At 45.8% G+C, this 27,518-nt stretch overlaps 1 protein-coding gene across 1 annotated transcript; it reads right to left on the reverse strand.

The window, feature by feature from the left end:
* Window positions 1–371: 371 nt before the first annotated feature.
* Window positions 372–20,681, reverse strand: LOC119167175 (amyloid-beta precursor protein). The gene is made up of 4 exons (XM_037418613.2): window positions 20,570–20,681; window positions 19,378–19,479; window positions 14,158–14,358; window positions 372–530 (listed from the first exon to the last, which is right to left on the reverse strand). The coding sequence occupies exons 1-4, from the start codon at window positions 20,622–20,624 to the stop codon at window positions 448–450; spliced, it is 441 nt and encodes a 146-aa protein (XP_037274510.2). The 5' UTR covers window positions 20,625–20,681; the 3' UTR covers window positions 372–447.
* Window positions 20,682–27,518: the final 6,837 nt, after the last annotated feature.

Consider the following 27,518-nt stretch of genomic DNA (forward strand, 5'->3'; position numbering starts at 1 on the left):
TTGAAGTATAAAAGCTAATATTAACGTTCTTTCATTTCATCAAGAACTACAATCAAAAGAGAATGGCTGGTTGGTATAGGTATTCACATTGAAGCATCTTGTGGTGTGATGAAGGCATTTCTTTTACGAAGATGCATGAGCTGTTATTTACTTTGTTTCCTATAGTAGGGTGTTTGAAAACATATGCGGCGAGTTTTGATATCATCGTCCGCATAACGGCCTCCCATTCCCATTGCCGCACTATGAGGCGCTTTGGGTGTTACGTAAACAAATAGAGTGCACTATGATTATTACTGTCTACAGCAATGACTCTGATTGCCCCTTAACTAAAACACGAAAAGAAGCATGAAGACCCAAAACATTTTACAATCTCAGATGGCCCGTAAATATTTATTATTTCTTTTAGTATGTTTCCAGATGATGTTTTGTGCTTTCATTTCCACCAGTTTAAATTAGTTCTTGTTCCCATGAGTCATATTCATCAGCGGCTTCTTCAAGCTCATTACAGATTGCTGTTATATTTGAGGCAGCTGCATAAAGAAACAAACGCTTTCAATTAAGCAAATTCGGTTAAACAAGTGACATTTCATGCGCACAATTCAAATTGTTGGCACCCACACAGTGGTGGATTTTTTTTGTCAGCAATAGGTGCGCTACTGTAGCAATTTATTTATTTCATGACGTATTGACTTTGACAACACAATATTGAGCCACACACAGTGCTCGCGTTTTCTTAATAAAAAAATTGGCAGATGTCGCGTTTAGTGGGAATCGATGATATGCGAAGCACGAATGACAAATGATGATATGTAACTTTAAAGTCAGCAAAAAGTAACAAGGTGGAGGTAAATGATGCCGTACATGACTTCCGTGTCATGATTATCATGTTTGAATGTGCTGCTTACCTTCGTCATCTATTCAGGTCACGTGATACCAAGTTTAGTATATGTGGAACCAGCGAAATGGCCACGACCCCACTGTGAGCGTGGTAGGTTGTCATGTTGTTACATGACACGCGTGTCAGGGTGTTTGCAGCAGTCATATGTTTCGTCATTCATTGACGTTACGTAACACCAAATTTGTTGTACGTGGGGCTAGAAAAACGGCCACGAGCGCATCATGAAGGGCCCAATATACTCCAATTTAACGTCCAGTGGGCATGCGGAGATCCATCAAATAGGACAGGACTCGACCGAAGAGAAGCCACCCTACTTCATCGCGTATGGCTAGGAGTGGCATTTACAAAATCTTACTCCTTTGTCATAGGAATGGCCGACAACGCTCTCTGCGATGCCTGTCATTGCGAAGAGACGCTACACCACATCCTGTGTGACTGTCCATTGTATGAAACCCAGAGACAGTCACTGGCGTCTGCTTTTGCGTGCATCGACAACAGCCAAATATCTGTGGACACTATTCTGTCAAGTGCCCGAGAGAAGACACTGCAACAGAAGGCGACGAAAGCTCTGTTGAAATTCCCTTGCGACACCGACTTGAACAAGCGACTGTAACAGCAATGTCACACACCGCGAAGGACAAGACTGGTCTATGACTGAGTGTGCGCGCATGTGCTGCCAAATGTGCTGTTTCTATCTTCCCTCTCTGCTCTCTTTCATCTCCCCCATCCCTCCCCCATGCGCAGGGTAGCAAACCGGCTGCCTATAGGCTGGTTAACCTCCTTGCCTTTCTTTTCCCTCTATTTTCCTTCCTTCCAATTTAGCGTCGACGCGATCGCACGCTGGGCACAGGTCGCTACGTTAGCAAAACGCGAGCACTCTATAGTCTGACGCCAGGTGCGACCAGCGTCCGTCAGCGCGGCCCGACGGCAGCCGGCGCGAAATTCGACATCCTGCGTTTCGAGTTGATGCGTTACCAAAACAACACTGCGTCTCCCTCTTTTCGTGACGGAGGGACGCCGGACGCGCTGATCCGCGCATGCGTCATAGCAACGCAGCGCGGCGCCCACCAGCGTCTATATGGTAGGACCGGCGCCTGGCGTGGCAACGCCGGCGTGAAGCGACGAAAGGAACGCCGGCGAGCACGCGTACCACATCACGTCGAAATGTATCGGCGCCTTTACTGGGGCATGTAGTCATATTCTCACATGACACGCATCTGATGATTATGATGTTCGCAACAGTCACATACCTTCGTGGTCCATTGGCGTCACGTAATACCAAATTTGGCATATGGGAAGCTAGCAATACGGCCATGAGCGCATCACCAGTGAGGCATGTATTCATGTTGCTACATGACATGCCAGTCGTGATTATCATGTTCCGATGTCTCGTTTGCCTATGTCATGCGTTTGCGTCACGTCATACCGAGTTTCGTACATGTGAAGCTAGCAAAACGGCCGTGAGCGCATCATAAGCGTAGCATGTAGTCATGTTGTTACATGACATGCATCTCATGATTATCATGTTTGCACCAGTCACATACCTTTGCCATCCATTCAAGTGCTGTGATATGAAATTTGGTATGTGACGCTAGTGAAACGGCCGCGAGCGCATCAATAGCTTGGCATGTAGTCGTGCTGTTACATGACACGCATGTCATGATTTTCATGTAAACGTTGGGGGAACCGAGGCTAGCCCACCGCGTTTGCGCGGGCTTTGCTTTCTTTCCATGTTGTCATGTCCCGACATGACTCCTCTCCTCCATGGTCTGCCACGCTCGGAGAGCGACGAGGGACGATTAAGCCCTCTCACCCGGTAGCGGATGTCGACTGTAGCGCTGCGCGCACAGTGTCCCGAGAGGTCTCGCGCATGCGCGTCTGGAGTGAGGGAGACCTCTCCAGGGACGCCACGGAGGTATGCGCGCTTTTCTTTTCCGTCCGTCAGCTCCCTTTGTTTAGGGCTCGTTCCAACTTCGCCAACAGCGCCTTGCGCTCGCGGCGAACGCTTACCTATGTCACCCCCCTTCCGAACGCTAGGCCGAAGAGTATAGTGCGGTGTCCTTGTGCGTGGCCAGGCTGCACAAAGAATTTTAAAAAAATTCTGGAGTGGAAATGACTGCCGAGGAGGGACGCCGTTCCACTGGCAAGATAGTGGCTGTGTTGGCCATCTTACTAGGGGAATGATAAATTATCACCCTTCAGCGAATAAAAACGAAGCGTTTCCCTCGCACGCCCAACAAGTTTAATGTGGGAACTTATCTGGTCTCATAGTGCTCCAAGTGCGTCTTATAGTTACTAGTTTTCCTCAGTGAGCCTCTGATTGGAGGCAAAGTTCTTTGAAGATTCAGTCATCTATACTCGTTTCTGCGTGTTATTTTGTCGGGAACAACTATCTTTTAAAAATAGAACTAACGTTACATTTACATAACATATCAAAACCACTTGATCTTTAAGTGGGCACCATCAGAAAAGAGCATGTTTCCACCATCTTGGCAGTGGCAAAAGATGGCTTCACTTCTGCTAGCAAGGCATTGCTGAAGCTTCCACTCCAGCAATTTTTCTTTAATCCTCCTTGGGCTGCACCGACCGTATCGCTCCTAAGCCAACGCGAATGCCTTTGCCCTTATTCGAGCAACCGGGCCGTTGTGCCAGTGTCTCCGTGAATCACTTTTACCACGAAGACGTGCTCGCGGCACCCTGTGTAGTACTTCTCGCTCGTGGCGTGGAAAAGCCTATTTGCTTTCCCGCCACGCCTTCGCAACGGACTCTACTAAAATATCGGTAGATCTCGAAGACTTCTCAAGAAAACATGTTAAACAGAGGCACACATTGAGCAATGCAGTTGCCCACAACAACAAACTTACCCATAATAAAATTCTACCTTGCCATCGGTAAAATGGTGCTTTCTTGGAGTCATTTTTGAGCCATACCTTCCAATTAGATATTTTTTAAAACGCCATTGAATGGCCTAAGACGACAAAAGGCGAAAAAAATTACAATTACATTCACCCTTTTTCACTCAATTTAGATCTTATGGGCAACGCTCGAGCAAAGTACGATTACTCAAAGTTACGATGCACAAAACTTCGCCCACTTGTCATAATTCACTTCGGGAAGATGCACGAAGTTTTTTATTCAAGTTCAAGACACGCGTTTCTCAGAGGTGTCTTGACATCTTTGAGTAATTATTTGTGTGCACCTCGCATGCTTACCAAATACGCCCAAAAAAACTGACTTGGGATGTCAATAGACCGAACGATGGAACTCTACAGAGCCCTGTTTCTCGGTTTTCTGAGATATTGCTTGCCCTTACTGAGCAATATTTGTAAGACATATGTTCGTGTTCTACAGGCAGTACAAGCCAGAGCACTGAGAGTGTGCCTTGGTCTGCCCAGATGTGCGACAACAGAGGCAACAATTGCAATTTCTGATGACTGTCTAATACAAACTCACATTGCTGTAGAAGTCCCGAGAACGCCCCGCCGCGGTGGTCTAGTGGATAAGGAACTCGGCTGCTGACCCGCAGGTCGCGGGTTCTTATCCCGGCTGCAGCGGCTGCATTTTCGATGGAGGCGGAAATGTTGTAGGTCCGTGTGCCCAGATTTGGGTGCACGTTAAAAAACCCCAGGTGGTCGAAATTTCCGGAGCCCTCCACAATGCGTCTCTCATAATCATATGGTGGTTTTGTTACGTTAAACCATTCATATCAATCGATCGGAAGTCCCGAGAACGCACATCAGACACTTTGCACACGCTCACTGTCATCACCTTGCACTGTTGCCTTCAGAGAGGCGCCAAGAATCGTTCTCTAAAATGATTGTGAAATACAATGATAAACTTCCCTCAGGCTTCACTCCTGCATCCAAACCATCGATACCTCTAGGGTGTCCTATTCAACCCACAGTGCATCTTAGGGTAGCAGGGATCCGGAGGAAATCTGAGCTTTCATCTCCCGTGCTGAAACAACTGTATCTTCTTCTTTTGCACGAGAAATATACTGACAGTGTACATATGCATACCGATGGCTCCACGAACCGGCAGTGCTCGTACGGTGCAGTAGTTGTCCCAGCAAGAGGTGTGGTCATCAGGCTTACGACTGACCATACCACGGCGTCTACAGCAGTGGAACTATCTGCTTTGCGCGCTGCACTTTGTGTGGCCAATCGGGAACCACCGCAACAATGGTCGATTTTCAGCGACTGAAGGGCTGCTCTACAATCTGCGCTCTCAGCACTACGTCGCGGGTCGTACGAACAGCTTGTTTTCGAAATTCGATGCCTTCTCCACTCTTCACATGAGAAAGGGCACCATGTGATGTTTCAGTGGCTGCCAAGTCACTGTGGCGTCACAGGGAACGAAAATGCCGATATTGCCGCACGGGTAGCTCTTGAAGGTACAAGGGAAGAAGTCATACCACTTTCGCGGACCGATGTTGTCAGTAATCTTAGACGGCTTGTGCGTGAAATCACGTTTTCACTACAATGCCCACCAAGCAACCAGACAACCCAGACGAATCGTCCACCCCACCTGTCCTCTTTTATGGCTCTCCGCATGCCCACTGGGCTCAGCCAAAGTGAAGCCACCCTTTTTTTATCGCTCATGGCTATGGGTGACACTTACAAAATCCTATTCAATTGAGATAGGACTGACCGACAACGCTCTCTGCGATGTCTGTCGTTGCGAAGTGAAGCTACACCACAACCTGTGTGACTGTCCGTGGTATGATATCAAGAGACAGCGACTGGCATCCGTTCCTGCGCGCATCGACAACAGCCGAATGTCTGTGTAAACTATTTTTTCAAGTGCCCGAGAGATGACATTGCAACATAAGGCGACAAAAGCTCTGTTGAAATTCCTACGTGACACGGACTTGAACAAGTGGCTGTGACAGCAATGTCACACACCACGAAAGACAAGACTGGACTGTGGCTGAGTGTGCGCGCATGTGCGAATGTACTGTGTTTATCTCTCTCCCTTCTATTCTCTCTTTCTCTCATCTCCCCATAACCCGCCCATGTGCAGGGTAGCAAACCGGCTGCCTATAGGGTGGTTAATTTCCCTGCCGTTCTTTTCCTCCTATTTTCCTTCCTTCTTTCCACAAATCTGTCGAGAGAATGTCACCTATTCAGCGTCGTGACGAGGGTAAACGAGTCGCAGGCCAGCCGTCAGTCTTCCCAAAAGCAAGTGCACTACATGGCGCGTCCATATGTATAGCATAAGCAGCGCTGATTACCGTATCAAAGTAAGTATGAACAACCCGTGACTATGGCTTGCTGCGTCATAGAGGTGATTATGCGACGTTATCTAATTGCTTTAAAAATTATGCCGCCTTTGTCATAGTGGTGCCCAGTCCAAAGGAACCACACACCTTGGTAGTTTTCCTTGTTTCTCTTAGTTTTCTGCTTTGTTATTTTTTTTCTTTTTCTTAGTTTTGATGCATCTTATCCTTGCATTCTTTTTTCATTAAATGCGAAGCATTTCTTTGCGAACTTCGGCAACATTGAGCGTATCTATCTATCTATCTATCTATCTATCTATCTATCTATCTATCTATCTATCTATCTATCTATCTATCTATCTATCTATCTATCTATCTATCTAGCATCTGCTTACGACTTTTAGCTCTCCTGGCCGTTTCGATAACGGTATCGATACCAAACTAGGTATGGCATAACATGACTGTATGGAGAACATGCTTGAGTAGTCATAACATGAAAATGAAGACATGTATGTCATAAATGTCATGATTTACATTTCATTGTTCTGTACCTCTTACGCTGGTTTTGTTCACATGGCATGTTGCAAACTGGTACGATATGGCATGATTGCATGGGGAACACAAGCGATAGACCCTAACATGAAAATATAGCCATGCGTGCCATGTAACAACATGATTACATGCCACGCTCATGATGCGCTCGCGGCCGTTTCGCTAGCGTCACATATACCAAATTTCGTATTTCGGTACGTGAATGGATTACGAAGATATGTGACTGGTGCAAACATGATAATCATGAGATGTGTGTCATGTAACAACATGATTAGACGCCACGCTCATGATGCGCTGGCGGCCGTTTCGCTAGCTTCACCCATACGAAACTTTGTATTACGTGAATAGATGACAAAGGTATGATACTGGTACAAACATGATAAACACGAGATGCGTGTCATGCAACAACATGTCTAAATGCTACGCTCGTGATGCGTTCGCGGCCATTTTGCTAGCTTCACATGTACTAAAGTCGGTATCACGTGACGCGAACAGAGAACATAGGTCAACGACACATCCAATCATAATAATCACGACGTGCGTGTCATGTAACAATTCATAACTACGTGCCACACTCATGATGTGCTCGCGGCCATTTCGCTAGCTTCACATGCCAAATTTGCCATTACGTGACGCCAATGGGTGACGAAGGTATGTGACTGGTGCAAATATGCGTGTCATGTGGGAACACGACTACATGCCACAGTCAAGGCACCAATAGAGTTCGACATGACATGCTGCGCGTGCTTGCCGGCGTTCATTTCGTCACGTCACGCCGGTATTACAATGCCAGGTGCCAATCCCGCCATATACTGGCAGGCACTCGCCGCGCTGCGTTTCATTGACGCATGCGCGTTTCAGCGCGTCCGGCGTCCCTCCGTTATGAAAAAGGGTGACGCAGTGTTGCCTGGGTTACACATCGGCGTAGAGTAATGTTACTATGGCATCTGTGCGAAATGTAGCATGTCGCATTTCGCGTCGGTTGCCATAGGGCCACGCCTGACGTCGGACTATAGAGTGCTCGCATTTTCCTAACGTAGCGTCGCTGTGCCCAGCGTGCACGCGTCAACGCTACATTGAAGTATATTGGGCCCTTGGGAGGGGGCGGGGAGTGTTCATGTTTAGAAGAAGGAAAACAAAAAAAATGGGAGCCCCGCAACTGTCTGCATAAAGGTGCGACACCTCAGCAGTTGCTCACAAGGGATAGGGGTGAAGAGGGATTAAAAGAATAGAAATAAAGATGTAGAGAGACAGAAAGAGAGATGAGGAAAGCCAGAGAGAGAGACGACATATCGAGGGGATAGAAGAGATAGGAAAGATGGAAACACGGTCACAGGAGTCCGAGGACGGGGCACCACTTTCGAGAGCTCTTGTCAACGTCAGGAGATGGTGTAGAGCAAGTCCAGTCGGTCAGAGCTACACTGTCGTCGAAAGTCGTTGGCGTCAGGAGGTGACGTAGGGCGAGCCCAGTCGGCCAGAGCTACGCTGGCGCCGGAGATCGTGAGGGCACAACCGGTCGGCACGCAATCTAGCAAGCGAGCTATATTGAGCCCTTCATAATGCGCTCTCGGCCATTTTGCTAGCTTCACATATACCAGTTCTCGTGGTATGGGAGGTCAATGAATGACGAAATATATGACTGGTGCAAACATGATAATACCATCACGCGTGGCATGTAGAGAGAGAGAGAGAGAGAGAGATAAAGATGCAAGGAAAGGCAGGGAGGTTAACCAGACGCACATCTGGTTTGCTACCCTGCACTGGTGAAGGGATAAAGGGGAGAAAAGAGGTTGCAGAGAGATGAGAAGGTACACACAATCACGAGCACACTCGGGGAGCACACACAGTCTACAGGCGGTCGCTCAGGTTTGTTGACTTTAAGTAAAGTAGCTGTGCTTTAGTTGCTTTCTGCGCAACTGAGGCAGATGCCCAAGGTCCTAGTATTCTCTGCACACAAAATGGTCCGGGGGTCAAGTTGATTCAAAACCATCCGGAGCTGGCATCGCTGTGTGTTGTAGCAAGCGCAGCTGCACAGGACGTGTTCGATGGTCTCTTCAGCTCCGCAGTAGTCGCATGTAGGAGTGTCTGCCATACCAATGCGAAAGGAGTACACCTTCGTAAATGCAACACCCAACCAAAGGCGGCATAACAGTGTCGCATCGGAGCGGGAAAGTTGTGATGGTAGCTTTAGCTTGAGTGAAGGATCCAGTTCATAAAATTGACACCTTTGGTAGCTGGTAGACGAACAGAACGTGCGTGTGAGATCTCGAGCCAGCAGGTAAAGTTGTCTTGCTGCATCATTCCTTGATAGCGGAATCGTGACTACACGGGTTCCTTCACGGGCTGAGCGGGCTGCATCATCGGCTAATTGATTTCCGGTAATACCGATATGTCCAGGCAGCCATTGATATATAATATCATGCCCTCGTGCTAGAGCTTCATGATGGCAATGTCTTATTTCTTGTACCAATTGGTCATGACTCCTCCTACGCATGGCAGACTGCGAACTCTGAAGCGCCGCCTTCGAATCACAGAATATGACCCACGTTCCTGGACGTTCTTGAACGAGATATTGTAAAGCAGCCCTTATAGCAGCAAGCTCTGATGCCGTAGATGTAGTCATATGCGACAACCTAAGCTTGATTGTCATTGCTGCAGCCGGAATTACAGCGGCACCTGATGAGGTGCTGGACGTGACGGACCCATCAGTGTATATCTTCGTTCGGTCTAAGTACAACTCATGTAATAATAGCAGTGTTGCTTGCTGCAATGCTACTCTGGAGTGATTGCTTTTCTTTTTGATTCCCGGAATTTCTAGACGTACTTGCGGCTGGTCGAGGCACCACAAAGGACATGCCATTCTCGCAGCTGGCGTATATCCTGATGGAATGCTGTTTAGGTGCTTGGCTATGACGTCTGAAAATGTAGCACGTGGTCTTCCGTAGGGTAGAAGGGCCAAGTGGGGGTTGGGGACACGGCTAGCATGTCGAATGTGCGCTCTGAGGCAATCCACAACTCTATGTGTACTGACCGGATGGTCTTTGGCAAGCATGATTGTGACATAAGTAGAAGCGCATCGGGGCAGTCCAAGGCAGATACGCCGTGCCTGACCTTGCAAACTCTCCAATGGATGAGTATTGGATTTGCAAGTGTTGGTCAGTACCGGCAAGCTGTAGCGCAATAAACCCAGAAATAGGGCCCTGTACAGCTGTAGCATGGAGGCCACAGAAGTTCCCCATGCTTTCCCGCACATGAATTTCATTATATGCACAATAGATAGCAGTCTCTTCTTCAAGTACGCACAATGTGGGCTCCACGAAAGACTTCTGTCGATTATTATGCCCAGGAAACGATGCGTCCGTGCATATTTGACACTCTGCGCATTGATGTAAACAGGGTATGGCGTCATTGGTTTGCGTGTAAACGCCATCAACGCGCACTTCACAGTTGATATAGTTAGGCCTTGTTTCTGAAGGTAGGCTGTTGTGAGGGTTGCTGCCCGTTGTATTTGTGCACGCACCTGAGGGCGAGTAACTGCAGCACTCCAGAGGCAAATACCATCGGCGTATATGGATAGGCACACCGACTTTGGCAGAACCTTCACCAAACCAATGAGGGCAACATTGAACAATGTGGGGCTTAAAATACCTCCCTGAGGTACTCCGCAGTAGGTGTAATGTTCAGCAGTTGTACCCTCATATGTTTGCACAAAGAAACCCCTGTCAGTTATATAATCTTTTATCCATTGAAACATTCGTCCACCAATGCCCATTGCTGCGAGAGAAGTAAGGATGGCATCGTGAGCTAAATTATCATATGCACCCTTCACGTCAAGAAAGAGTGCCACTGATATGCGCTTGCGACTTTTTTCTTGTTGCACAAATGTCGATAAGTCAAGGACACAGTCGATGGAGGAGCGGCCCCAACGAAAGCCTGCCATGCAAGAAGGGTATTTGGTGTATCGTTCCAAGTACCACTCGAGACGAAATAGAACCATTCTTTCCATCACTTTTCCAAGGCAGCTTGCGAGGGCAATAGGGCGATACGCTGTCAAGTGCAATGGTGATTTTCCCGATTTCAAAGGTGGTATATTCGACTTATTTTCCATTCTCGTGGAACACTGCCGCTGAGCCAGGAGTTGTTGAAGCATGTTAAAAGTTCTTTTCTGGCTTTTTGTCCAAGGTGTCCCAACGCACTATAAGTAATACCATCAGGACCTGGTGATGGCATGCGCTTAGAAGCGACTAACGCACCATCGAGTTCTTCCATGGTAAATGAAATGTCCATTTCTGGTAATCGCGTCTCAGGAACGATCACGGCGTCGATGCTCTCGTTCATGATATTCCTGGCAACTCTCGTGCAAAATTCTTCAGCCGCCTCGAGTTCTGTTTTTCCATGATGGAGTGCCAAAGCTTTAAAAGGGTGCCGTTGTTGCGGAGAGGAGCGAAGACCACGAACTGTTCTCCAGATATATGACAGCGGTTTATGAGGGTCTAAAGATTCGCAGAATGCTTTGCAGCGTTCGCTCTCCGGCTTGTAAATGCATCGTTGAATCTTTTTCTGGAGCCGCCTTGCTTCCCTCACATCATAAATTGATCTTTTGCGTCTGTATCATCGTTCAGCACGCCTTCGTATAGCTCGTATTCTTTCCAGTTCGATGTCAAACTGTGTTATCTTAGACGAAAATGGTAATTTACATTTGGACGCTTGCATAACTTCCACTATGGTATTTTCCAGGCTGCAGGCGAGGCCTTCTTGTCAAGCGTCCTCAACACGCGATGTAAACATTGACCAGTCAGTGCCAAATACAACACCGGAAGAGAAATTTTTCATGATACCATCGATCGTCACGTAGCTGGGTATGTGATCACTCCCATGAGTCTCAATATCGCGTGGCATGTAAGAACATGACATCCTACCACGCTGATAGCGTGCTCACGGCCATTTCGCTAGCTTCACTCATGCTAAATTTGGTATCAGGAGACGTGAATAGATAACGAAAGTAAACGACACATCTAAACAAGATAACCATGACACGGAAGTCATGTACGGCATCATTTACCTCCACCTCGTAACGTTGTGTTGATTTTAAAGTGACATACCAACATTTCTCATTCATGCTTTGCATATCATCGATTTCCACTGTACGTCAGATCTGCCATTTTTTTTTTCTTCTTCATGAATGGAAACAAGCAACGCCGTATACGAGACAGGAAAAAACGATAGACGAAAGCACTATTTGTTTCCATCTTAATAATGCAGAAACCACCCTACTACTGCTACTACTACTACTACTACTACTAGTAGTAGTATTATTACTAAAATATTATTAATGAAAATACTACTGGTACTAATAGTAATAATATGATTACTATACCATTAATATTATTATTATTAATACTGTTGATACCTCATGAAACCTGAAGTGGGCGATGAGTTCAGTTCAGTTTTAGGTCACACATGCACTGTAAATTTCAACACAGAAGAGTTTTTTGCTGGAGCCCACCACGGCTTAGATGACGTTTTTCTGTCACAGATATGACGTTGCAAAATAATTATTTACAGATTTCAAATAACGACAACGATATTACCATATCGAGGCGTTGAACCTGCGACCTCTTGCTCAACATCACGCGGCACTAATCATTAGGCAACACAGCGAACGTTGCTGTACTTGCTAACGGTGAGCAATTTATACACACCATGTACCGTTGGCCATCCTATGAGCCCAATACCATCGGCGCGTTTTCGTCATCAGCAGCGAGATGACGCGAGGAGCACGCATTAGGAACACGTGCTCTAAATCTCGTCGCCCTGTGCCATCCCGCGTGTTGCTTGCGTGCGCGCCTCCGCATGGCATGGTCAAAGTGCGTGTAAATGTTCTCTTGTGTGGTCACCCATTCGCGCGAGCGCTCATCTCGGCACTCGGGTGTTTCGTACCACTTGTACTTCCACTTCAAGTTTACTCTTGAGTTACTCTGGGTAAAGAGAGCACAAAGGTCAGTTAGCTCGCTTCCATGGCAGCTATTACGAAAGGAGCGCAATGCTCATACACGAAGAAGCAAGAATAGCGACAGTTGCTCGTACTCGTCGTGTGTTACTTGAGCGTTCGTTTCGTGCGTCTCTTGTTCTGTTTGAGTAGCGTGCTTTAGGTTTCGAGCTTTGAGCGTTGTTGTGAGAGCTCGAAAATCTTGTATATGCTCATTTCGTGCGTGCTTTCTGCTTGAGGCTCGCGTTGCAAGTTTCGAGCTGCTTGGGGTTCTGCGCATGACATTGAAAATTGATTGCTGTACTATTCATTCCTTCACAGAAAACACAATGCATAACGAACGCTCGAATACATCTGTGAGTGCAAGTTTCACTTTCGTGTTAAACCAATTCCTTGAAACACCGATCAGCCAAAAGGTTTTTTTTTTTTCGTTTTCCAACTGCGCACAAGAAAAATTTTTCACGTGCGTCCACCACTACCCACTACCGCATTACAGGTCAAGATCTTATATATATATCAATATATATATATATATATATATATTTATATTTAAATTTATATTTATATATACGGAGAGCCTTGGGGACAATTGTGCAAACATTGTCTCTCGTGGCCGAGAGAGCGTTTCCACATATAATCAACGCTTGGTGTTCGCTATATGTCGCCGTGCGCTGAGCACCGAGGTGGTGATGTGAGTAGGTGTTCTCTCACTTCCGTCACGACAGCAGCAGCAGACAACGGACGATTCATGACGGTAGGCTGTAACTCTATGGGGCTTCAGCCTGAAAACTGACCTCCACAGCGCTTACCCGACGAATGCGAAAAATGTGTTATACTTTCACCAGTAATCGATTCCAAGCGATATACGTGGCGACCAAGTATTCTACTACATAACCTCGCTAGGTCTGGGAACACCTTTGGAAAAAGGCCATCTATGCAGGCGCATTGTTGGTCAAACGTAAGTAGTAGTTGCAGTGCTGTCCATCTCATTTAGAAACATCACAGATGTACTACAATGATACATGCGTCACGTTGCATGGGCTAGCGTACATCGTACTTAAGCTTCGTACAGTGAAGTTGGTTTGCGTAGCACTACCCAGGGCAGCCATCATTGGAAGCACAAACGGTATCTGTTCGCTTACCGCTTCTAGCGTCGCTCTTGGCATCGTTATGTAACTGTAAATAATATATATAGAACATAAGCGACAGTTTAACATGAATGACTATGCGTATAAAATTTTACATATGTTTACCGTATTTGGAAACGTTTTGTTCAGCAAAAAAAAGCACACCAATGTTACTTACTCTACGCATGCTTCGAATGCAATCGATTCCAATGGTACATGAAATCTGCCGAGTTTTTCTCTTTTTCTAGGTCTGAGAGCTCTTTTCAGCCACAATATTCGAACTGGTATATTTTATCGACACATTTAGGCGGCAGATCAGAAAGCGATACATAGGTATCCAAGCACAAAATTGCGATTTGATGAATTTACTTACTTTCGCTAACATTTTGGAAGTCGCAATTCTCCATGCACTCCTGGCAGTTAAAAAAGCGGTTCTCATTGCCACCGCAGCCACCATAGTAAAAGACGGAGCAATTACCAGAACTGTGATTGTAGTGCCAACGTTGAAGATGAGCCCTACAATTTCCCTTGACGGGTTCTTCGGAGCATATTGAAGTATTGAAAATAGTCGCACCTGCAATTTATAGGTAGATATTCTGCCTTGAAACAACTCAGCAGTCTCCCACGCACTTTATTCTGGTGTATTATTTAACCATACACACACGAACAGGAGAAGTTATGTTCATTATTCGTAACGCACAGCTACATAATTATGCTAACATTTGTTACCACACGTTTAGCCACTGAACATCAATTAAGGCTTTGTTATTTTTCATGCCACTCCCAAATATACTTCAACCATGTTTATCAATTGACCAAAATTTGCTGTCTGAATTTTAACACTTTTTGTGAGGCCCTTTCTTTACTTTCCGTGTTTATTGATAGCAGTACTGCGATGAAAATGGCCAGGCTGTACATCCAGTAACATGTTTAGAGCTGCAATCCACCGCCACTCTCGCTTCCACACTAGTGCTGAAAATAAGTTATTTATGTCTAACACAACTATGGGGCACATGGCACGTAGTATATATAGCTATTGCAACTTACGAAAGAAGGTTCAAAGGCATACTGACAGTCTATAAGGTGAAATGACGATTTAGCAGTTTAACGTTATCAATGATGAGTTTTCAGGGCGCGCGTTCTTCTAGCTGGGCAGTTACTAAGAGTCCAGCCTAAACTAAAGTGGAAGTGAAGATACAAACGCACCGAAAGCTGAGGATGAAATAATGCTTTTTCATTCTATTGAGCTGTAAGTCTACAATTAAACACACGTCAAAGTGTAGTCAACTTTTTTAACTTTAACAACGATCAAATGCCAGAACCTAGTGACATGTTCCCTTCTTGAGATATCTTACGACGTCAAAAAGCCCACAAGGCTACCGAAGCATGATTCCTGGGTATTACATTAAAAAAACTGCCATGATCATGCAAAGGTGGTGTCACTAAGAAACGTTTTTCACCCGTTGATGATTTGATTGATTTGTGGGGTTTAACGTCCCAAAACCACCATATGATTATGAGAGACGCCGTAGTGGAGGACTCCGGAAATTTTGACCACCTGGGGTTCTTTAACGTGCACCCCAATCTGAGAACACGGGCCTACAACATTTCCGCCTCCATCGGAAATGCAGCCGCCGTTTCACCCGTTCGTGCATTTATCATTTATTGTAAGTACTCAACCCCTTTTCCTGTAAAGTCGTGTTCTTGTTTGTTTTTTTGTCATACGAAAGCTTGGTTCAGCGTGAGCGTTTTTTTTTTTATCCTGGGCTAAACTTCATGTGAGTGTACATTTCTATGCTCTGTGTTGTTGTTTTTTTACGCCATTTGCCCAATATAATTTCCTTGTGTTGCAGAAAAATCTCTGAAAGCGTTGCATTTTCATGACATTCGAAAACTTTAGCCACGCCTATTCAATAATTATGGTATGATACCATGTCTAGACCCACTCTAGAATACGCCTCTAGAGTTTGGTACTATTCAACAAAAAAAAAATGAACATTTGCAGAAGGTCTACAAATTAGCTGCTTGTGTTTGTCGCACAATGTGTGTTCGTTCCTGTCCTTTTTAGCCTCCTTCTCTCATTGCATTGTACGTTGACGTGGTTGGTACGAAAATTAATAAATGAAATAAATACATGTAATTAAGTGAGTATACAGTTCATCGTACTTGGATGGTGGTTTAAAAAAGGTGATGCGTACAGGTTACACTTTCTGGCATCTCTACAGCAAGAGGTCTAATTGCTTCCATTTCTTTTCAAGTTCTAAATAATATCGTCAAGAGAAATATTGCTTGTAGCACTCGCCTTAAGCTCGCTCGCTATTGGTCTGATGATAAGAATGAGAGAACTGAATAATAATATTAGTAATATGATTAATAATAATGGGATTGCGGGAGAAAACCAGCGTACGATGAAGACTATTGCCGCAGGTAAGGGCTCAGAAAATATTCACCACATGGTACTGTTTAAAGGGACACTAAAGTGGAGCAATCAATTGGCTTAGATCTGCAAACTGCACTCTGAGGACGATAACGCTATGTGTTTCACTATTATAAGTTCATAATTAGAGGAGAAAATTAGGATTGAAGGTGGACTTTCTCCGCACATAACGTAGGAAATTTCAAAATGTATTTTCGTTATTATTGTTGAAATAACTCGATGAAATTTTCTGAAACTTTGCTCGCTATATCTATTGCACCAACAAATTACATCGTACTTCAGTGTTATTGATTAGAAGCTAAGTAGGACACATTAGACACATTCAAAATTTCTTACGTCATGGTGTTTGGTACGGGAATTTCAATGTGTCTTAAGACTGTGTCTAAAAAAACGTGGTTCACAAAAATAATTTGCTGTATTTCATTTGTTTGCAAACCCATTTACACACATCATTTTGCCCCTTTTCCAACCGAAGGTGAGCTGCGCTCATACACCGCAAAACAAGCATTTTGGGGCGCCGTAAATATGCTGCCTTGATTTATTTTGCTGTCCTTATTGCCTTTAACAAATAGAACAGTAAAAAATTGACACACTAAAACTTCGCGTTTGGCTGAAAAAGGACTGGACTGACGCAATAAAATTTGTAAATTGACATTCTCCTTGGTGTGCGAGTGTGTGCGTGTGCCGGCAGAGCTTGATTCTTTCGGTAAAGAGAGTTAAAAACGTTTTCAAATGAAGATTTTACTTTCTCCTGTGACTTAAGGCTGTAAGTAGATCTAAGTACATGGCTTCTCTTGCCTTTTCTGAGACGATCGCTAACCCACGTGCCGTCAGTGAAAGCCTTTACATGTAAGGAAATAACAGCCAGTGCACCCAAACATTGTTTTTACGGACTCGCTTCGTTGCGTTTTCTTTTTTTTTTAAATTTCGGACATACATTGGTGCACTGAAGAATATGGATAGTATTCTACTTTTTGTAATGCAGCGAAGTGAAGACAATTTTCTCGACACTTTTGCGAGATACACTACAGACTTATGTTCAAAAGAACGTGTTTTATGCCACGGTCCACCAATATTTTAGTGGCGTATTTCTTTCAGGGATATGACGTTGATAAATCGAACGCTTCCGGTTGAGAAATACAAATGACTCCAACTCGTAACTCCGACTGTAAGGCCCGCGACGATAGGCGCGCATTCTTCGACCTACCTAACAAAACAAACACACTGTTCGTTACAAACGTTACAAACGTGCTAAAATGTCTCTCACACATTCTTTCTCCCACGGTGCTTTCTTTCGGTGATAAAAGTGGTGTCGCCTTCTGTAAGCCGTAAGGAGAAGTCATGTGGCATGACACCTGTGCTCACTTAAAAACGATTCGTCAATGACGCAATTGCAGCATGTCCTCCTAGATTGCAGGCCGGTGCGCAGTCTTTGAGGCCAGGGTTACGGCGTGTCGATAGCAGAGGAAAACATGGCCCGGGCTAGCGTCGGGGAGTCGCCGACGCTATCATGTTCTTTGCGTTTTCGCTTGGCGTTAGCGTGTGACGGCTCGTTATTGGAGTAGTGCAGCTCCTACCTTAGCACCAATGGTGTTTTGCCGCTGACTACAGCAAGTGCGATAGCACCGACTGCTAAGCCTGCTGCCGTAAGCGTCGCAGTAGGGCAACGATAGCGACGGTAGTGTGCGTTTCAAGCTACCCTACTCGACGGGCGAATGTTATGCCTTGTTGGAGTGAGGTAGAGGCCAACGGGATGGGGAATACCGGTGTCCATTCGTGGCTCAAGAACGAACATGTACTACCTGACGTGCTGCTGAAGCACGGTTTTCTATGCACGAGCACAGGCGCATGGTGCCCTTTCACATGATGGCACACACAACGCCGTTTCTCTCGTTAAAGGGCGGCGCCGTGAAGAAGTGCACACTGAGTAGCAGTGTTTATTTTGTGAGTGCTGATGTCATCCTTGTGTGACATTCACGAGGTGCAGCGTCCTGGTCGATGATAGAAACTTCAGCTAGCACACTAAGCCATGAAGATGTGTGGTATAGTCGTCTCGATTATGATATGCCACTGTGCGTCAACGTTGGTGCATCCAGGTTAAGTGGTACTGTACCTACCAACACCAGTAGATAGTGGTTGTCTGGACATTGTGGTATCAGTGGGATTGATTTTGCAGATCAGGCTGCTCGTGCGTCACATCAAGAAGCAAAAAACGTTCCAATTCCGCTTTGAAGAGCGGACGCTGCGAGGCAGAATCGTTGGCTGGCCCACAGTCTCCAACTGACTGAGTGGAACACACCAAGCATACGACGTACGAGACTGCATGAACTTGACCCTTTACTACAACTCCGGCCTCCACCCAGCCTAAATCGATGTGAAGCTTCGCTTCTCTATCGCTTTTGGCTGGTAGTCTTTCACGAAAGCTTATACCACGTTAGTCGGAATGACTGACAGTGTAGCATTTGACGTTCGTGGTGCCAATCAAAACATTGAGCACCTGCTCTTCCACTGTCCTCGAGTTGCCCCAAAGAGACAAATACTTGCCAACGCACTGCGGCGACTAGATGACCGGCCTCCTTCTGGTATTACAGCACCGTCCACATCTCTCGACAGCCCACGAGGCAGTGAAAGCATACTTGTGTTTCTTGAGGACCATGGGTTTGTGCGAACGCCTGTGACTTGCGGTGGAGTTCTACACGCTGCAGTGAATTTACGGTCTCTCCTATTTTATTTTCCTTCTCTTCCCTTTTTCTCACCTTTCCAGACCCCTTCCCTAATTCCCCAGTGTAGGGCAGCCAACCAGATGTCTTTCTGGTTAACTTTTCTGCCGTCTCTCTTTTGTTGCTTCCTACATTAGTGAACGTTCTAAAAACTTTCATAATGTATGCACAATAGGTAAGGCTTTTAAGAAGACACTTTTCACTTTTGTTTAACTGCGATGCCTTTAATTAAGGGTTCAACTTTGTTTTTTGTGCATCTTGCAACTAATCCGCCTTTAAACAATTTTTTTAGTTGGTTTAACACATGTAAAAAGCAAGTAAGAACCATGGTCTTCTCATTTTCAGCCAAGAAACTTGGTATACGGAAAGGGTTAATCAAGAATTGATATTTCATGAAAATTTTCGCCACAAAAGGGCGTAATGGTATGTATCTTACCTGTAGTGTTCAGTGTGCTTTTCGTTGTAGAGTTTGTTGTGACGAGATGTCTGTATTTCCAGAATTGAAATTTTTCGCTTCCATCACTCTTCAGCACCATTCCTGCGAGCGTTATATTTTTTCCAGGCGTTCTAAAATTAACGCGTTCTATACAACTCTCATTAAAATTGTTTCACTGTAGCGAGAACGTCAACAAATGATTTTGTCGGAAACTGCCAACGTTATAGAAAGAAGTTTTGTGATAAAACAATGAGCAGAACGAAATTTGTTAGGTTCCACTGATCGATTATTAAGATTACATTAGGCACAACCTCAGCTGCCATGTATTTTCTGCAAAAACAAGAAGTACCAGATAATACCCGCGAGGTTTCACATCACAACAAATGAAAATTAAAAAGAGCGTTAAAGATATTCACGATCTCAAAGAACACCTTTTCTTTGAATTAAAAACGCCGGGCTGTTACTTGGAACGCAACGACCAGTCACAGCAATAGCTAGAAGAGTGGCCTTTCAAAACCCTCCTTAACAATCTTAGGGTAACTGCTACAAACGCACTGCTGGGTGCCCGCTACGCCGTGGGTACTCATACTTTTTGTGTAGTAGGCCAATAGTCACTATGCTAACCTTTTTCATTTTTTTGGAGAGGCGTGGTATCCGCTGCACATATGTTAGAAATATTGAGCATTTTTTTATGCACTGGCTGTCGACGATGAAGAATTATGCCTGAAGTTGGTAGGCGCCACAGATAATAGGTGATCTAGAACAAGTTTTAAAATGCATTGAAGTATTGTACGACCCCCCCCCCCCACCAATCATAACATTTTTGGCTGTAAATTAACAACGCCAACCCGAAACACGCTCCTTCGTTTTATACATTACACGACCATTGAAACCATAGGCAGAATTTTCGAGAAGGCATCCACGATGAACCATGGACAAGCGAGCATCCCAATAAACATTCTACTAAAGCCTGACAAACTCGCATGAAAAAAAAATGCTGAAGGCACGGGTTATAAAATCATATGTTCTTATAGTGTCGCGTACAAAGAATACTGAGAAGAAACTCGATCGAAAGAGTCATTCATCGCCATGAGATTTTGAGGCGACTCTTCAAAAACGGAAGTTATTAGCCGAAAGTCGAAAGACCTGAGCCATGGCACTATCACTCAACTGATATCAAGATACTGCTTACCATGCATGATGATGAAAAAAGTTATTACATCATGTGCACGGGTGTTCATTATCATTGCGTGCTTCTTACCTGCAGCTGGATGTCAATGCTAACCACCACTTGAGGATCTAGTCGTAAATTTATACGTTCGCATTGTGATATTTTGTTCTTTTTTCCGGCCTTTCTCAACAATATTAGACTTGGGTCATTGTCTTTTACTTCAAATACAAAGGTTGACCAACGCATTCATTAAGACTGCAAAGAGGTTGTTATACTTAACGGCTTTGGTTTCATCGTTAAAACTTACTATTAATTTCCAGTTTCCTAAACATAGCATACGAAGAGTTCTGGTAAACCAGATGTCTCTTTTACGAATTTCGCAGTAAAAATTGAAGCCACAACTCGTTATGTTTTCAGGTAATGAAAAATGGTGTCCTCCACTAGTCGGCGACTTCATTGCCATTGGTTACCATTTAGCATGTATCTTAAAACCTCAGAAATTTTTTTTTGTTGCTGGCTAGCAAAGAAATATAAGGAGTATGATGAATCCAGATTATTTGGGGCAGCGTGGAATGTTAGGGTGGTAAAGTGATTTTCTCATCAAGCGTGGGGTGAGTTGCACTTTCGCTAATCATCACAAAGTGTAGACGATATGTAGGACATCCCTGAGAAGGTTTGAAGATTACAGTTTTCTTTAAACATACTGGAACTGTATGAATTATTTCAGATGTCACCCGAATACGTATGAGACTAAAGATAGTACCCCACACATCCCGGTGCTAACGATGCTGTCTTGCCCCATAGATTTGTTTTGCGATGGCTTCATCTTTCAGTTATCGCGGCGAAAACCATAGATGATTCATCAAACTAGAAAAACGACCATTGGTGCCAACACGAGTGATGCAATGTGTGATGATGCTACCATATGACATCATAGTGGCACCACTGACACCAATATTTCAGACTGAAAAAGGGTTTATTGACGACTGTTGCGACGGTGGTCCTACGAAGAAACACGATCGTGCAAGAGCAACGGTCAAGCAGATGCTGGCGATGATCAGCACGAGCCGAGCGAGACAAGCCCAGCACCCAGTACCCAAGCGGTGGCGATGTTGCTTGCCAACGACGCTCTTTCTTCTTCACAATTTGCCCCCGCTGAAAAAGAGCCATCCTGGCGACCTAAGAGTCTGGAGGCAGAGGGCTATAATATGGCTTAAGGCGGGCGACGTGGACGATGTCACGTCCACGCCGGCGCATGTCGTCAGATGGGGAAAGTGGCTCGATGAGAAAATTCACCGGCGAGGTTTGCTCCAAAACGCGGTATGGGCCCTCGTACTTTGGAACGAGTTTTGAGAAAATGCTGGGGGTTTGGTAAGGAACAGCCAGCCATACAAGTGATCCCGGGGAATAGCTGGGGCTTTCTGAAAAGTCGACGTTGTTTCCTTTCTGGCGCTATTGTTCTCGAGACGTAAAAGTGCGTGCGAGTTCATGGCACTCTTCCGCATTTCGGGCAGCTTCGGACACAGATGGGCATTCGGATGCGTCAGGACGGTATGGAAGGAGAGTATCGGTGGTGTGGGATGGTTCGCGTCCATAAAGAAGAAAAAAAGATGAAAATCCAGTGGTAGACTGTGCTGCGGTGTTATATGCGAACGTAATGAATGGAAAATTGCGATCCCAGTTAGTATGATCGGACGTCACATACATGGCGAGCATATCGCCAAGGGTGCGGTTAAATCTTTCCGTGAGCCCGTTAGTCTGCCGGTGGTATGCCGTGGTCTTGCGATGAACAACATGGCATTCAGAAAGCAGAGACGTGACGACTTCTGATAGGAAGGCTCGACCTCGATCGCTTAGTAGTTCTCGAGGTGCACCATGTCGTAATATAAAGCGATGAAGGATGAAGGATGCTACGTCCCGCACAGTGGCACTTGGAAGGGCGGCGGTCTCAGCGTAGCGTATTAAATGGTCCACAGCGACTATAATCCAACGATTTGCATCTGATGTTGTCGGTAGAGGGCCATTGAGATCAATTCCGATCCGATCGAAAGGTTTGGCAGGGCACGGAAGCGGTTGAAGCGCACCGGACGAGTGCAAAGGCGGTGATTTGCGACGTTGACAGTCAGGACGAATTTTCGAACGAAATTATACATTCCGCGCCAGTAGAAGCGATGGCGAATGCGTTCGTAAGTTTTGAAAACTCCGGCATGACCACATTGGGGATCGTCATGAAAGGAGGCGCAGATTTGTGATCGCAAGCTGCGCGGGACAACCAAGAGCCACTTACGACCTTCGGGGGCGTAGTTGCGTCGGTGTAGTAGCCGATCACGAATGGCGAAATGAGCAGCTTGAGGTCGGAGAGATCGTGGTACCGCAGTGGTTGACGATCCAGAAAGACAGTTAAAAAGAGAAGCGATCCACGGGTCCTTGTGTTGTTCACTGGTAAAGGAGTCGAGGTCGAGAGACGCGATGGAGATACCAGTGGTTCCGCAGGCCGAGTCGGGAGGTAAAGGCGAACGCGACAGGGCGTCGGCGTCAGAATGCTTGCGTCCGCTGCGATAGATGACACGAATGTCGTACTCCTAGATTGGCAGTGCCCACCGAGCTAGGCGGCCAGAAGGGTCTTTCAATGTAGTAGGTTTCGGGAACTCAGCGTCTGCTCGCAGTTTTGCAGGGTCGGGTCGAACACCATGCTTGGAGTGGTGAGGGCAGACGAGAAGACGGCGGCTGCTGCGTGAAGGGAATCAACGACAGTTGCCGAGCTACTTCTTCACGCACAAAGTCTTTAATCTCTTGCAGGGTTGGTGAGTGGTCGGGAACAGAAGTGAGACTGGAGAGCGAGTCGGCGTGTGAGGAAAATGGCCGAGTCAGGGCGCACTGCTTGGTCAACTCGTCGAAACTTTGACACAAAGTGACAAGTTCCGCAACGGTGGCAGGATTACGGGCCAGGAGCAGCTGATATGCACCATCATTTATCCCTTTGAGGATGTGTTGAATCTTCTCCGACTCTGGCATGGTGGTGTTCACACGGTTGCAAAGACCAATAATGTCTTCGATGTAGCTGGTGAAAGATTCCGTTGGCTTTTGTGCGCGAGTCCGCAAGCGTTGTTCGGCTCTGGACTTGCGGACTGCGGGTCGGCCAAAAACGTCAGCAAACAAGGTTTTAAAGATGGACCACGTCGTGATGTCGTTTTCGTGGTTGTTATACCACATTTCGGCCACGTCAGTGAGGTAAAAGATGACGTAAGTCAATTTGTCCGCGTCATCCCACTTGTTGTTTGCGCTCACCAGTTCATAGTTAGCGAACCAGTCTTCCACGTCGGTCTCATCAGTTCCGCTAAAGACCTTGGGCTCTCGCAAACGAAGAACGCCGGGGTTGCTGGGGGATGGAGTGGAAGAGCCAGGTTGCGCGTTGTTGGTAGCCATGATGGGAGGTAGCGTTCGGTTGTGCAGCTCCAGGTTCAGGCGACGGCGAATGGCAGCACCCAGGTTCAGGCGACGGGAATGTCAGCACCTCCACCAATTGAAAAAGGGTTTATTGACGACTGTTGCGACGGTGGTCCTACGAAGAAACACGATCGTGCAAGAGCAACGGTCAAGCAGATGCCGGCGATGATCAGCACGAGCCGAGCGAGACAAGCCCAGCACGCAGTACCCAAGCGGTGGCGATGTTGCTTGCCAACGACGCTCTTTCTTCTTCACAAGATATTGTAATGATGTCACAATGACACCACTTAGCGTCACCTAACCTGGTTTCAAATGATGGCTTCTTCACATGATATCATCGGTTAGTCATAGGCTGATAACATAGCGCTTGAGGTATACCCCACGGGGTGAGGTATACCTCAAGCCCTACGGTAGCCTTTCTGTATACAGAAAGGCTGCGATGCTCTCAACCTCAAAGGAATTGAGAAACCATGCTGGCTCTAGAAAGCTTTTGAGACGCCGGGATTAACAATTTCGACTGAGAAGAAAAAGGAAATAATTCTCGCCTGTGATCGATTGCATAGGAAATGATAAGGGCATAATGGGCGAGTAGATGAATATAGGCTATTAGCGTTCCCTTTATAACTGGCCAGTGAGCTACGTGCGATGAAACTCAAAATTTTACATTATTACCATGACCATCATGTTATTTAGGCCTAATCTTGTCTAATGAAATCAACGTGTCATTTCTGCAAAAAAAAACTTTATAAATTGACAGCCCGACTTCCTGCTTCTTACAGCAGAAACGGCTTGTCTATCCAGCAAAATATTTGTTTTTATTTCTGTGTGCTTTTCCTCCTCAAACCCGCCCACTGACGTTTACAATATTTCTGCGCACAGCCTGGTTACCTTTCCGTTGTTTTTTTGAAAACCCATAGCTTAGCGTAGGCTGGCCCTAACATACATTCAGAGTATATATCAACGATCATTAAAAGATGCTGCACAAATTCTTGGATTTTTTTCTACATACGTTTTTTTTCACTAAATTTCACTTCATTCAAAATAGCAAGGAAACATGTTATTATATACCAAACATAAGCGTACTCTTTAAACAATTACGCACTGCCATTTATAGTTGTGTAATTGTCTCCACTTCTCTCACTTTCCGCCCAAACAGTAATTTTGTCCCCAAGAGAGATAAAGGTGCAAGGAAAGGCAGGGAGGTTAACCAGACGCACATCCGGTTTGCTACCCTGCACTGGGGAAGGGATAAATGAGAGAAAAGAGGTTGCAGAGAGATGAGAAGGTACACACAATCACGAGCACACTCGGGGAGCACACACAGTCTACAGGCGGTCGCTCAGGTTTGTTGACTTTAGGTAAAGTAGCAGTGCTTTAGTTGCTTTCTGCGCAACTGAGGCAGATGCCCAAGGTCCGAGTATCTTCTGCACACAAAATGGTTCGGAGTCAAGTTGATTCAAAACCATCCGGAGCTGGCATCGCTGTGCGTCGTAGCAAGCGCAGCTGCACAGGACGTGTTCGAAGGTCTCTTCAGCTCCGCAGTAGTCGCATGTAGGAGTGTCTGCCATACCAATGCGAAAGGAGTACACCTTTGTAAATGCAACACCCAACCAAAGGCGGAATAACAGTGTCGCATCGGAGCGGGAAAGTTGTGTTGCTAGCTTTAGCTTGAGCGAAAGATCCAGTTCATAACATTGACACCTTTGGAAGCTGGTAGACGACAAGAACGTGCGTGTGAGATCTCGAGCCAGCAGGTAAAGTTGTCTTGCTGCGTCATTCCTTGATAGAGGAATCGAAACTACACGGGTTCCTTCATGGGCTGAGCGGGCTGCATCATCGGCTAATTGATTTCCGGTAATACCGATATGTCCAGGCAGCCATTGATATATAATATCATGCCCTCGTGCTAGAGCTTCATGATGGCAATGTCTTATTTCTTGTACCAATTGGTCATGACTCCTCCTACCCATGGCAGACTGCAAAATCTGAAGCGCTGCCTTCGAATCACAGAATATAACCCGTTTTCCTGAACGTTCTTGAACGAGATATTGTAAAGCAGCCCTTATAGCAGCAAGCTCTGATGCCGTAGATGTAGTCATATGCGACAACTTAAACTTGATTGTCATTGCTGCAGCCGGAATTACAGCGGCACCTGATGAGCTGCTGGACGAGACGGACCCATCAGTGTATATCTGCGTTCGGTCTAAGTACAACTCATGTATTAATAGCAGTGTTGCTTGCTTCAATGCTACCCTAAAGTGATTGCTTTTCTTTTTGAATCCCGGAATTTCTAGACGTACTTGCGGCTGGTCGAGGCACCACAAAGGACATGTCATTCTTGCAGCTGGCGTATATCCTGATGGAATGCTGTTTAGGTGCTTGGCTATGACGTCTGAAAACGTAGCACGTGGTCTTCCGGAGGGTAGAAGGGCCAAGTGGTGGTCGGGGACACGGCTATCATGTCGAATGTGCACTCTGAGGCAATCCACAACTCTATACGTCCTGACCGGATGGCCTTTGGCAAGCATAATTGTGGCATAAGTAGAAGCACCCTATAACCAACCTCTATACATAGCCTTCATAGATTACGAGAAGGCGTTTGATTCAGTAGAAATATCAGCCGTCATGCAGACACTGCGGAATCAGGGCGTAGATGAAGTATATATGAACATTCTGGAAGAAATCTACAAGGGATCAACTGCTACCATAGTGCTTCATAAAGAAAGCAACAGAATACCAATCAAGAAGGGTGTAAGGCAGGGGGACACAATCTCCCCAATGCTACTTACCGCATGCTTACAGGAGGTTTTCAGAAGCCTAGAACAGGGACAGTTAGGGATAAAAGTTGATGGAGAATACCTTAGTAACCTGCGCTTCGCCGATGACATTGCATTGCTGAGTAACTCAGCGGACGAATTGCAACTCATGATTACGGAGTTAGACAAGAAGAGCAGAAAGGTGGGTCTAAAAATAATCTGCAGAAAACGAAAGTAATGTACAACAACCTCGGAAAGGAGCAGCGCTTTGAGATAGGTAATAGTGCACTTGAAGTTGTAAAAGACTATGTCTACTTAGGGCAGGTAATAACCGCTGAGCCTAACCACGAGATTGAGGTAACTAGAAGAATAAGAATGGGGTAGAGCACATTCGGCAAGCACTCTCAAATTATGACAGGTAGATTGCCACTATCCCTCAAGAGGAAGGTATATAACATCTGTTTCTTGCCGGTACTTAGCTACAGAGCAGAAACCTGGAGACTTACAAAGAGGGTTCAGCTTAGATTGAGGACGACGCAGCGAGCGATGGAAAGAAAAATGGTAGGTGTAACCTTAATAGACAAGAAGAGAGCAAAGTGGATTAGGGGACAAACGGGGGTTAAGGATATCCTAGTTGAAATAAAGAAGAGGAAATGGACATGGGCTGGGCATGTAGCGCGTAGACAGGATAACCAACCGTTGGTCATTAAGGGTAACTAACTAGATTCCCAGAGAAGGGAAGCGGGTAAGGGGGAGACAGAAGGTTA

This window comes from Rhipicephalus microplus, chromosome 6 (assembly GCF_043290135.1).
Source record: "Rhipicephalus microplus isolate Deutch F79 chromosome 6, USDA_Rmic, whole genome shotgun sequence".
NCBI lineage: Eukaryota > Metazoa > Arthropoda > Arachnida > Ixodida > Ixodidae > Rhipicephalus > Rhipicephalus microplus.

Excerpts from the sequence above, each read along its gene's own strand:
- LOC119167175 (XM_037418613.2), bottom strand. The coding sequence starts at position 20,624 with ATGATAATGAACACCCGTGCACATGATGTAATAACTTTTTTCATCATC. Across the intron at positions 14,359-19,377 it reads AAGCACACTGAACACTACAG|GTGCGACTATTTTCAATACT; the intron begins GTAAGATACATA and ends TATAAATTGCAG. Across the intron at positions 531-14,157 it reads CTTCCAAAATGTTAGCGAAA|CTGCCTCAAATATAACAGCA; the intron begins GTAAGTAAATTC and ends TTCTTTATGCAG.